General features: G+C 59.5%; 5 protein-coding genes across 5 annotated transcripts; 2 read left to right on the top strand and 3 right to left on the bottom strand.

Moving 5' to 3' along the window:
* Positions 1–2,415: 2,415 nt before the first annotated feature.
* Positions 2,416–3,649, bottom strand: IUM83_07439 (LRAT-like domain; the record flags this gene model as incomplete). The annotated part of the gene is made up of 2 exons (XM_067931734.1): positions 2,416–2,445; positions 2,510–3,649. 2 exons carry the CDS (start codon positions 3,647–3,649, stop codon positions 2,416–2,418), a joined length of 1,170 nt encoding a protein of 389 aa, XP_067799200.1.
* Positions 3,650–3,880: 231 nt separating this feature from the next.
* IUM83_07440 (uncharacterized protein) lies at positions 3,881–5,623 on the top strand (the record flags this gene model as incomplete). Its single annotated transcript, XM_067931735.1, has 5 exons — positions 3,881–3,885; positions 4,006–4,019; positions 4,089–4,162; positions 4,272–4,660; positions 4,738–5,623. 5 exons carry the CDS (start codon positions 3,881–3,883, stop codon positions 5,621–5,623), a joined length of 1,368 nt encoding a protein of 455 aa, XP_067798983.1.
* Positions 5,624–7,117: 1,494 nt separating this feature from the next.
* On the bottom strand, positions 7,118–8,257 carry IUM83_07441 (uncharacterized protein; the record flags this gene model as incomplete). The annotated part of the gene is made up of 5 exons (XM_067931736.1): positions 7,118–7,476; positions 7,572–7,659; positions 7,763–7,895; positions 7,976–8,112; positions 8,180–8,257. 5 exons carry the CDS (start codon positions 8,255–8,257, stop codon positions 7,118–7,120), a joined length of 795 nt encoding a protein of 264 aa, XP_067798982.1.
* A 488-nt stretch (positions 8,258–8,745) lies between these two features.
* Positions 8,746–9,837, top strand: IUM83_07442 (Myosin-like protein; the record flags this gene model as incomplete). The annotated part of the gene is made up of 1 exon (XM_067931737.1): positions 8,746–9,837. The coding sequence occupies one exon, from the start codon at positions 8,746–8,748 to the stop codon at positions 9,835–9,837; it is 1,092 nt and encodes a 363-aa protein (XP_067798981.1).
* A 185-nt stretch (positions 9,838–10,022) lies between these two features.
* IUM83_07443 (Amino Acid/Auxin Permease (AAAP) Family) lies at positions 10,023–11,318 on the bottom strand (the record flags this gene model as incomplete). The annotated part of the gene is made up of 1 exon (XM_067931738.1): positions 10,023–11,318. The coding sequence occupies one exon, from the start codon at positions 11,316–11,318 to the stop codon at positions 10,023–10,025; it is 1,296 nt and encodes a 431-aa protein (XP_067798980.1).
* Between the last annotated feature and the right edge of the window lie 221 nt (positions 11,319–11,539).

Genomic DNA, 11,539 nt, shown 5'->3' on the forward strand with positions numbered 1-11,539 from the left:
CCATAAATGTTGTCGAGTGCCTCCAATGCTGTCTCCAAATCGCTCGAAGTGGCCGTCGACGCGAGGTTTGTAGTCACCCGCCCACGAAACGAGAGTGCAAACGTGCCCGAACAGCTATTGCACGTGCAGGTGATCGTTTGAACAGCGTTGATCTGCCCTGTAGTCAACGGATCGTCACCTGTGGGGCATCTTCGCATGGAGCAATCCATACCGGTGAAGCCTGGATCACACTGGCACCCCATAATCTTGTCGGCGTCCCAGAGCGTGTACGTTGTACTCACGAAGAAATGGCGATCGTCGTGCAGGCCTGCAGCGTCGCGCATGCTCACGCAGCGGCCGTTGCCTGAGCACGCATTGGGGCAGGAAAGTCTCTCACACGCCAAGCCTTCAAAACCGGATTCACAGGTGCAGGTCCCCGTCGTTCGGTCACAACGGCCCATGGCCGAACACTCCGCTGGTTGATGCGCCAAGTCGATTCCCCAAGCGCGGTCCACCCAGGCAGCGCCCATGGGACAAAGGCTGGAGGCGCATGTGGCGCCGCCAAAACCTGGGAAGCAAGTACACCTTCCCGTAGCTTGTTGGCAGGCCCCATGACCGCTGCAGCCGCCGTCACAGCTAAACCCAAGCGCGAATTGGTTGAGAAGTGCCCTCTGAAGGACCAGGACGACGAGGAGGAAGCAACATGGAAGCTCTCGCATGAGGAATTGCAGTAGGGGGGCGATCTCTCAATAAATACGACCCGGCGCCTACTGGTATATGGAGTGAAACGCCTGCAACTTCATGAGACTTGGTCGTGGTGCGAGACATCATTCCACTGCTTGTTGCGAAGTCTGCGGTGTTTTCGTCTCCTGTCACTGGCCTGAACTCCTTGCAGGCCCCCAGCAATAATGGAAGATATGCCGGGATCGATGTTGACTTCACCATCTAATGGAAGTCTCAATATTGGAGCATTCACCGGCACCCATTGCTGTTGCTGCTGTTGTTGCTGTACCTTTGCTCGTCTCTTCCTGTTCCTTCCGGCTTTGGAGGACCTCGTGTGCTTGCCAAAGGTTGAAAGGGCCTGAATGAGCCCTGCCATACTTTTCGTGATCGCTTCTGGATCGTCATAACTGCGAGTCCAGCTTTCATCGTCGTCTTCCGCGTTCTCTTCTTTCTCTTCGAAATCGTTCTTATCACATTCACCACCATCGTCGACAGTGTCCGTCGACACAGTCTGTTTGAGTTCCTTGTTGGTGTGACGGATCAAAGGCAATGACTCCTTTGCCCGTTGCTTGGTGTCATGTACCTGTTGATGATGTACCAAAGGCACTCTTGAATTTCTTGTAAATGAAGATGATACAACACCGCTGGTCGCATCGGGGACTCCTACTTGATATTTTCTTGGTGAACGGACTCGACGTAGATTCGGAGGGAAGTTAGATTCCCAGTGCTCAGACACGTCCCGAGAAGGCAGTAAACTGTTCTCTTGCTTCCGCTGTCGTCGCCAATGTCGTGGCGCCTGAGACACCCGCTCGTCTTTCCCAGGTAGCCTGGTTTCATTGCCACCGGCCTTTGGATTAATGCTTAGCAGCGGCAGCGACAGCGGTGGATGAATAGTCTTGGGCACATCAATGGACCGCGTAGGAGCAGTTGAGGGCTCAGCGACTCGGGGGAGCTTCTCTTGTTGGTTCTGTGGTGCTGAAGACGGTAGCAACTCATCTGAGCATCGCCTAGGCGAGGCCGCGTCTACTTGTTCGTCGTCGGAGTTGCCATCAAAATATGCCGATACAACCGAAGCCAGGCCCTGTCTGCGGGGCACATTCGCCGCCATCGCTGCTGCGACGACCTTCATTCGTCGCTGTCGTCCGAGGGCAGCAATAGCAGCATTTTCCTCTAGGATAGAAGAGGTTCTTGGAGATGGCTGGGAGATTGTCTGATGTTGGAATTCCCTCGGCTCATGGGGCTGCTTTCGTTTTGGCTTTCGAAGCACCACAGGCCGCTCTTTCTTCTCTGAAGCGCCATTAAGAGCTTGGCGTTTCTTCTCTGGTGATGACCCGGTCGTGTCATGCTGCTGCTGCTGAGCATTAGCCAGCGGTAGCAGTGCTGCACCGGAGCTTGAGTTGGCCAATGCTTTCTCGGGCTTCCGCTTGGCTTCACTTTTGGCAGGTGCTCGCCGTCGATTTCGCCCTAGGAGCTCATCGTCAAAGTCAGCAGCTCCCCACCCGCAAATGGCATCCACGTCGTCTAGGCCGTCGTACTCAAAGTCACTCGCCATCGCAGCAACCCCGACACTGCAATGACAAGGAAATAGTTGCCTTCACCGTTCATCAGCTGCGGGACCTCCAGCGCTACATCTACTAATAGGCAAGCAATATGTGCACGAACACAAGCTGCTGAAGCCGGTAAGAATGCACAAAACGCACATATTAAAATACTTCACTTGACTGCTGCTGTCCTGTGTCCGCACTACGAAATAGATAAAGAGTGAGCGGATACACATCCATTTCCTCGGTCAGCTCAAGTCTCCGACCTCTTTTGCATCAGTCGCTTCCGATTCCGGTCCAGGTTCAGTTCCATTGCTGTTTTGGACCGTGGGGGGGCCGTCCTCTTCCGAGTCGCTGAAAGAGGGCTCAATCACTGGACTTTGAGCGTCCATTTCATCAGCATCGACGATCTCGAACAGTGCCGCCTTGTCTCGAGAGTTGAAGGGGCGAAGCAGTCCATCGCGCGTCTGCGCGCCGACGAACCATCGGCGGTGGCGCAGACTCTGCAGCTCTCCGTCCCATCCGATCTCGAACTGGAACGAGCGCTTGAACTGCATGGCCCGGCGGCGCGTGAGCTTCAGACCGGTAGTGCTCGCATGCAACACCTCTCCCGGCTGTTCGTAGTCCTCGAACTCCACGCGCACGCAGTTGTACGCCGAGACTCGCACCGCCAGCTTCAAGCTCGTCGGCCTCTGCCTGAACGCCCAGTCCTTCTCGCTCGGGTCGTCCGCCACCAGGTACAGGGCGCCGCCGAACCTCTTGGCGAACTTGCCGCTGTCCTTGAGCCTCAAGTACACCCTCTTCCCCGCCAGCTCCTCCAGCTTCCTGTTCTTCTCCTTGGCCTCGTCCCGAATGGCCTGCAGCTGCAGCTCCAGCCGCTCCAGCGCCTGCGCCGCCTTGGCCGACGACGTCAAGAACGGCACCTTGGTCTCCGTCCGGGACAGCAGCTGCTTGGACCAGCCCACGCCCGTGGTACACCACAGCGCGACGTGCTCGCAGTTGAGCGACAGGATGCTGAAGTGGCCCTGGCCGAGCCCCAGCAGGAAGTTGCAGCGCGCCAGCACCACGGGCGGCGCGTCCGCGTGCGTGCGGTGCACCTCGCCGAGCAGCGAGCTGGCCTCCGCCACCAGGGACGAGTTGTACTGCACGCGGCGCATGTCCCGCATGGGCCGCTCGTTCAGGAACTCGCGCAGACTCGTGAGCTGGAAGCGCGAGTCCGCCTGCGACTCGCGCAGCCCGGTCTTGCGGGACCAGACGTGGGCCACGGTGATGTCGTCCGCGCTGTCGGCGGCGGCGAACACGATGCCGTGGTGCGTGTAGCGGAACGGCCAGCGGCTTGTGTCCCAGATGCAGATGTGGTCGGCCGGCCGCAGAGTCGCCACGTCCTGCACCGCGCACGTGTTCATCTCGAAGGCCGGAGAGAGAGAAAATAGGTTTCGCCTCCTGCTCGACCGCGCTGCGGCTGCTTGGGGCGCTGCGTCGGGCGTGCGTTCGTCTACGTGCATGCGCACAACTCGACTTGGGTTCTCGACGACGGGCTCTCGACTCGAGCGCTGCTGCGCTGCTGTGTGATCGTATGTGACCCGACTGCTCCTCTCCCGAGAGACACGACGTGAAAACAGATTTTGATAGGACTCATGTGGTACGGCGCGGTTGAAGTGAAGTGGCTGGCCGGCCCTGCGACCAGACTGCCTTCGTTGGCGGACACTACACGGATATCGGCGGGCACTAGTATCTATTTAATAACTAACTAACGCCGTAGTTCACATCCGTTTGGTAAGTGCCGCGCTCTTGTCCAGCCTCCATGACGTGCAGAGCTCAGTCTGGTCGTTGCGATCTGACCAGGTGAACAAGTGAACGCTTGGTCTTATACCCACCCTCCGAGAGCGCTGTCGACGCTACATACACGTTCATCGGCGGTAAGTGCACACCAAGGTCCTTGACGCAGGCAGGCAGGTGGACCCTTCCGCGCTGACAAGGTCCGATTACCATTGTGGATGCTGATCGTTCCGCATCTTCCCGTCTCAGATGGTGTCGACCGAGTTCCTAGCGCGCGTCGAGCAGCTCCCGCTGGTGTGGAGCAGCGAGCCGGGGTCCTTCGCCCGCTTGGGCTTCACGTCCCGCTACCCGGCGCTCGTAAGGGACTGCGTGGAGCTCAACGGAGACCGCTTCTCAGTCCAGCAGAGGCAGCGGTTGCTGCAGTTGGCCCAAGAACTGGAGAACGACGCGGAGATCCCGCTACCATCGACGCTCGCCGCCACGATCGGCGCCACGACGGAAGAATGGGAGACGCTGCTGAGGGGCAAAGGCTATCGGTGGCATGACGCGCCGTGGTTCCTCGCTGGAATGTACATGTTCCACCTGATTCTGCTGATAGCTGACTACTACTCGACGGGGTTCGATCCGTTCCACGCGTCGTACGTTTAGGAACGAAGGGAGTTCGATGGGGTTGTTGGGCTCGGAACTGACGGATCTATCGAGTGTGCTTACGCAGGAAGGTGGTGGAGCTGCAGCAGGAGACGCCCTGGAGACTGCTGCAGACGGCGGTGGCGCTGTCGGCCCAAGGCGATACAGACTCGAACGACCGTCGGGGGCAGCTCAAGCGGTTTATGAAGCTCTGTCTGTGGGGGAACAAGGCCGACGGATGCTACACGGAAGTCAAGGCGACGATGAGTGGCGAAGACGCGTCGCTCGAGTTTGACGACGACCTGCTGCTCGTCGATCACAGCGACCGAGTCATCTCCCACTTGGAGAAGAAGGCGCGCGAGAGTGGCGATGCGAAGAGCTTGGGGGTTCAGTACATCAACGACAACAGCGGCACCGAGCTGCTGCTGGATTTGGCACTCGCAGACCATTTGTTGACTCTTGGATGGTGTGGCAAGGTGACAATGAACGTCAAGATGGAGCCGATGTACGTGTCCGACGCGATTAGCGCAGATGTGCACGAGCATATTGTGGAGATGCAGCGCGAGACGCGCACACCGGACGTTCAGGCCCTGGGGAAGCGTTTAGCAACATACGTCAACAAGGGGCAATTGGTGGTCCGTCCTGACAACTTTTGGAACCGCTACAAATTCTACTGGGAAATGCCATCGGAGCTGTGTGCTCGTCTGGAACAGGAAGCTACATTGACGATCATCAAGGGAGACCTGAACTACCGTCGGCTGCTGGGTGACCGACTGTGGTCGCCATCCACTCCGATTGAAGAGGTAGTGCCGTACTTCCCGGCAGCTTTTGTGTCGTTGCGAACCATGAAGTCCACTCTGGTGGCAGGCATCCCTGCTGACATCGTTGATAAGCTGGAAAAGGAAGATCCCAAGTGGAAATTCAACGGTAAGCGCGCTATCATCCAAGGTGTACTGGCCTCTGAGCCGCAGTAAACTGGAGTTGTTGAGTCCCGTTGAGAAGTAGATGCATCAGGCTCTGTTTGGGACAATAGAGCTCTTCACTGTTAGTACTGACAGCATTGCTTGGGCTCAGTCGCTACTAGGTTCATATCATATCCTACCATGTAGTAGTCTTGGAGTTGTGAATGGAATCAGTCGTTTTGCCTTGTTGGCTGTTTTGGTACGCACGAAACGATCGCTGCCAGCAGAGTGCTAGAAGCCTCGTCAGTTCCGCTCAGCAACGATGAAGGCAGCAGAGGCTTTGCTGGCGTACGAGCCCCTGCAGCAGCTCCAGCATGAAAATTGTCTGTTGCGCGAGGAAAACCGGCGACTTCAGAGCGAGGTGCGGGAGCTGCTGGCCTGGAAGGACAAGGCTGTATCTTACATGGCCGCGATGGCTCCAGCTCGCCGCCGAGCAGCACAGGAAGTCGAGCGCGCAAAGCAACTGCAGCAGCAACTCCGCACCGTCGAAAGCTCATTGAAATCTCGAGGCGCGTTGGAACTAGCCACGGTCGAGTTAGAAGCTGAGTGTGAAGCTCTGCAGCTGAGGGTTGAAGCGCTCAAACGCGAAAACTCCACCATGAAGCTTCAAAGTGAGAGCAGAAAGCGCCGAGCGGACGAAGCGGAGGTACAACTCGCTGCATTGGGAGAATCATTTCGTCTGCATCTTGAGCGGCTTGTTGCGATGCGCGAGAGCCTCGATGAGTCAGACAAGATCAAAGCCACCGATGATAAGCAGGTAGCACAAACTACGAGAAGCAAATTGGATATGCCGTCCAGCAAGAACGATACTACCAGCACTGCCACTAGCAACCAAGATCCGGCGACACTTGATAACGTGGGGGATGATGCAGAGTCGTGTTCTTCATCCTCATCATCTCCGACTCCGGCGAACTCCGCCGCTCTAGTCACAGGGCTTGATGCCGTTGCGACGAAATGCCTCTCGTGGCTCCAAGAACACTTAGCCCAGTCATTCGCTCAGCAACAACGCAAGGCAGCTCGATACGAGGCCCAGCACGCAGAGATGACGCGGTTGAAGGAGCAGATACAGGACGCCGGGCGGGTTCCCGAAAAGCTAGCAGTAGAAAATGCCAAACAAGCGCGAGAAATTGCCGAGTTACACGAATCCCAAGAGAAGCTCCAGCAACGCATAGCAGACGCCGAGCACTTGGTAGTCTTGCAGCAGCACCGCAGAAAAGAGATGGCGACTCGCCTTCGTCTCGTGGCGGGCGAGGTCCGCCAATATTTGAGACTCGTTCGTGGAGAGATCAAACGCAAGTTTGGTTATCTGCCCGAGGCCATCGCACACGCCGAGAGCTGGGCTCGGATCGCTGAGGCGCTCGAATTGCTGTTGTGCCAGAGTACAGATCGGTGCATTGCTCGAGGTAGTGCTAAAAGCTAGCTGCTGAAGTAAGTACGTGTAAACATTATCATGGGCTTACTACTCTGCTAGCCGTGTTCAATGCATCGTGTTGCTACGCGACAACCTTAGGACGCAGGCGATTGCCGCTTCCTCTGCGACCGACGCAGGGGCTGATCTTGGCCTTCAGCGCTCTCTTGCTGCGCCTTTTCCTCCTTTTTCTTCTTGGCAGAGGGCGGCGTCGTGGTCTTTTCGCGCTTCCGCTTGGCGGCAGGAGATGTGGCCTTCGTCTTCTTGTTGACAGGAGCGGCAGCCGCTCCGCCGTGCGCCTCCGCGTACAGGCTCAACTGCACGCGCTGCGCTGTCCACACCGGCTGCTCGTCGTCGTTTGCAGCTCGCTGTTCGTTCAGCCACTCGGCCTTCGTGCGTAACTGCGCCGAAAAGCTCAGAAAGTGCGGCAGCGTGTATTTTCGCGGGCCGATAATGCCTGCACGCAGCCCCGGGCGTTAGCAGAGCTTATTCCCCGCAGGACAGGCCACTCGACAGTCAGATTCGCTAGTCATCGTTTGGCTCGAAACGCACCGGCGACGGCCTCCAGCGCTTCGTCCGCCATGAAAGGCACGCTCTCGTCGTACGCGGCCAGCACCGCCGACGCCGTCGCGGGGCCCACCTGAATGGTTTAGCCGCGTCGTCAGTAACTGTACGTGACTAATTCGTCCCGACGAAAAATAAAGTCCACAGCACATGGCAGCGCGAAGTAATGACACACGCACTCCTTTAAGCGCGCAGAGCGCCTCGGTGGCCGCGCGGAGATCGCCGGCCTTGAGCTGCTTGAAGGCGTCGCGCGACGTCTGCTCCACCTCGCGCTCGCCCAGACCCGCCACGAACTTCATGAGCTGCGGTCGCCTGCGCACATCAGAATGAGCTGCAGAGTCAAAGAGGCAGTTCCCCGCCGTGCGTGTGGCCCGCAGGACGTTGCGACGCACCACTTGCCCTTCTTGAGCTTCCACTCCATGAGGCGCTGCAGCTCCTGCTGCCGCACGAATGGCTCGGGCTCGCGCGCCCGCAGAATCGGCGGAAAAGTGGCCAGATACCAGCCATCCAGCGCCTCCAGCTCGCTCTTCTGCGCGTGACCACGAGGTGAGTTGCCTCCCTCTACGCAGAGAGCGCGCGGCTATCTGTCGGTTTACCTGCACGGAGGCGAGGGCGGCGTCGTAGCCCGCCCAGGCGGCAGCCCACGCAGCCTCATCGGCTCCCCATAGCGCCATCGCTTCTTGGCTTGAGGTCGCACACAAATCGTCGATCTCTGGCGTGGGGTTGTCATCACGGAATCCAGCCAATGGGCAGCGCGCCCCGTCAGATCTGGTGTGGTACACAATCTATCGGATTGGCAGTATCTATTCGGTATCGAAGGTTCAGTTTCGACGCATTCCCTGTTGGAAAGCCGCGACTAACGATATGCGTTCTCGCAGCGAGATGGCCCTTCCCTGGAGCGCTCTCTATTTTTAGGCGACGCATGCGCTAGGCCTCAGTAAATATTCAGCGAGCTAGCCGACGCACGACTCCGAGCTCCCGCTCCTCCTGATCATCCGTGCGTGTTGCTCGTTGAGTCTGTCAAGTTGGTCGTTGCCTGTCCTCTAAATCTGTGCCCGCTATTCCTATGCTTAGTCCGCAATCGGCGCCCCCAGTCTGCCAGCTGACAGACTGACACTTCGAGACCAGCGAGGCGATTCCCACAGACGCAGCAGCGGACACCATGGACGAGAAGGAGGCGGCCAAGGCCAAGCTGCTCATCGCCACGCTGCAGAAGTACGGCTACGACCTGGAGGACCCGGCGCGCACCAGCTCCACCACCAGCACCAACTCGAGCTCCAGCTCCACCGAGTGGAGCCCCGACGACGACGAGCCCGGCACCGCCCGCCGCTTCAGCGTCACGTCGTCCGCCGGCATCCTGGCGCTGCGCGACCGCAAGAACCAGCAGAGCGCGCTGCACATCGCCGCCAAGAAGGGCCACTTCGACGTGTTGCGCGCGCTCGCCAAGCTGCCGCGGCTCTCCGAGCACCTGAACGCCGGCGACCGCCACTGCAACACGGCGCTGCACTTCGCCGCCAGCAGCTCCAGGTCCAATGCTGCAGATCTCGTTGAGCTGCTGCTCAACTTGGGCGCCAACCCGTCCGCCGTGAACGTCCGCGGACAGACACCGCTCGCTATCCACATCTTGACGGCCAAGCCGGAGACACCTGCGACCATCACCAAGCTCTTCATCGAAAAGTTCCGCCAACTGAAGAGCCCGTCGTCGTCGTCGTCCACACCTACGTCGCCGTCGTCGCCCACGGGTCTCCGTGTGCCTACACCCGTCACGGCGCTGAACGAGCTGGTGAACGGCACCACGTACTTGCACATGGCGGTGGAGCGTCAGCTCGGCGAAATCGGCGGCGCGCTGGTGCAGGGAGGCGCCTCCATCAACGTGCCAGATCACAACGGTGTCATGGTGAGCGACACGATCCAGAAGAAACCGCTGGTGAAGCTCATCACGTTCATGACGGAAGGCTCGCAGGTGGCCCCGCCGGACATCGTGCGCGGCAGCTGTAAGATCTGCCGCAACCCGAAGAGCTTGCTGGACCCTCTGAAGGACTGTGCGCTGTGCGGTCGCGCTGTCTGCAAGAACTGCTCGCAGAAGGCGTCGGAGATCCGCAAGGCGACCTCGGACGGCAGCTATGCTATGCTGAAGGACAAGGATGAGGGGAGGTTCTGTGCTGTTTGCTGCACCGTCAAGATTCTCAAGAGCAAAAAGCACAACGAGCGCGAGAACTTCAACAAGAAGCTCATGGGCTGCAGCATGAAATAGACTTGTGCGCGCACGTTAAACCAGCGCGCGCGAACAGTGGCGGTACTTACTACTTAACGGGAGAAAGCGATACGTCGTTGATATTGTGTTGCTTACTTCGCCCGCGTTTGGTTGTGTGCATGGTCTCGGGGGCTGTTGTGCATTATCTGCGTCTAAAAGGTTACAGCGACAACAGCGCGTTCAGATCACCCAACAAGCGCGTTGTACGAGAGGTACGTGAGCGAGGCCGCCGCGAACACGGCACCAGCGTAGGCAAAAACGAGGGCCAGGCGCGGCGAGTAGAAGGCGTCACGCTCCACAAGATAGCCACGCGAGACCTCGTACAGGAAGAGTCCGGGCACCGTGAGAGCGAGCAAGTTGCCTGCCACCGAGCCCACGAAGGCCATGACGGTGCCCAAGTTGCTGGAAGATACCGAGAACAGGTGCGCAACTAGCAGAAAGACCACCGTGATCGCCGTGCGGAACGGCAGGCTCTCGCGGTCGTGGCCCAGGCAGCAGATCTCCACGAGCTGACGCAGCGGCTGGAAGGTCATGGGCGTCTTGAGCACCATGCTGATCCCCAGCGCGAGTCGCGCGCCGTTGATGAGCATGTCGTCGGCCGCGAATCCCGTCAGGATGTCGCTTGGCGGCTGTCCGTGGAAGCAGGCGTAGCCCAGGTACGCGAAGAGCAGGTAGATGAAGAGCCCCCAGCCCACGAGCGCCTTGTGCACGTGCGTCATCTGCGTCTTGTCGTGGATCTCCTGGTACGCGCGCGGGACGTTCAGCTGGCACACGAAGCTCAGCGTGACGATGGGCAGCGCGTAGGCCACGGCGGCAAGCTCTGAGCCGAACTCGTCGGCGGGGTTGCTGGGGATCTGCGCCGCGAACTCGGGGTCGTCCTGAGCCGAGCGGATGCCCAGCGCCACGAGGATGTAGAGCAGACACAGCAGCACCAGCATGTTGGCGAAGCGGAGCTCGTGGATGGTCTCCGGCAGGCAGAGCGGGATGGCCAGCAGCATGAAGGCCAGGCTGATGGTGCGGCGGCTCATGACGCCCTCCAGGAAGGGCTCGAACAGGTCCATGGCGATCACCATGTAGCTCACGATGGCGCCGAACAGCAGCGCGAGCGTCAGCAGGCGCACGGCCCAGACGCCCGCGGCGCCGAAGAGGCGGGAGCTCAGCGCCTCGTACGAGAACTCGACGGCGGCGTCGCAGCACACGCTGAGCATCTCGCAGGCGTGGAAGGCCAGCCACGCGCTCATGGCGAACAGCAGCAGCGCAGGCACCTGCCCCACGGCCTGCACCACGCCCGGCAGCGTCAGCACGCAGGCGCCCGTCATGGTGGTGGCCAGCCCCAGGAAGGACGAGAAGGCCGAGCCCTCCTCCGTGTGGCCGGGCGCGCGCGGCGCGGGGAGCGACACCGGGAGGGCCGAGAGCTTCTGCGACGGGCTCAGCGCGGCGCTGGTGGTCCGCAGCAACGGAGAAGACTCGGACGAGGCCATGGCGCGTGCAGCCTCAGCAGATGACGACGACGGGGGAGCAAATTGTGCAATGCTGGTGGCGTTTCGGTGGTCAAAGGGCGCGAAACGGTCCCTTAGGGGACTAAAATTGGGCGCTGGGACCAAAACTGCGCTGCTTTTGGTCCAAAATGTTGAACTTCAATCCTGGGAAGTGGTCAACACTGCACTGCGACGCCAAGCAGGACAGAGCCGAACCACCAGGC

The sequence above is a fragment of the Phytophthora cinnamomi genome (assembly GCF_018691715.1).
Source record: "Phytophthora cinnamomi strain GKB4 chromosome Unknown Contig6, whole genome shotgun sequence".
NCBI lineage: Eukaryota > Oomycota > Peronosporomycetes > Peronosporales > Peronosporaceae > Phytophthora > Phytophthora cinnamomi.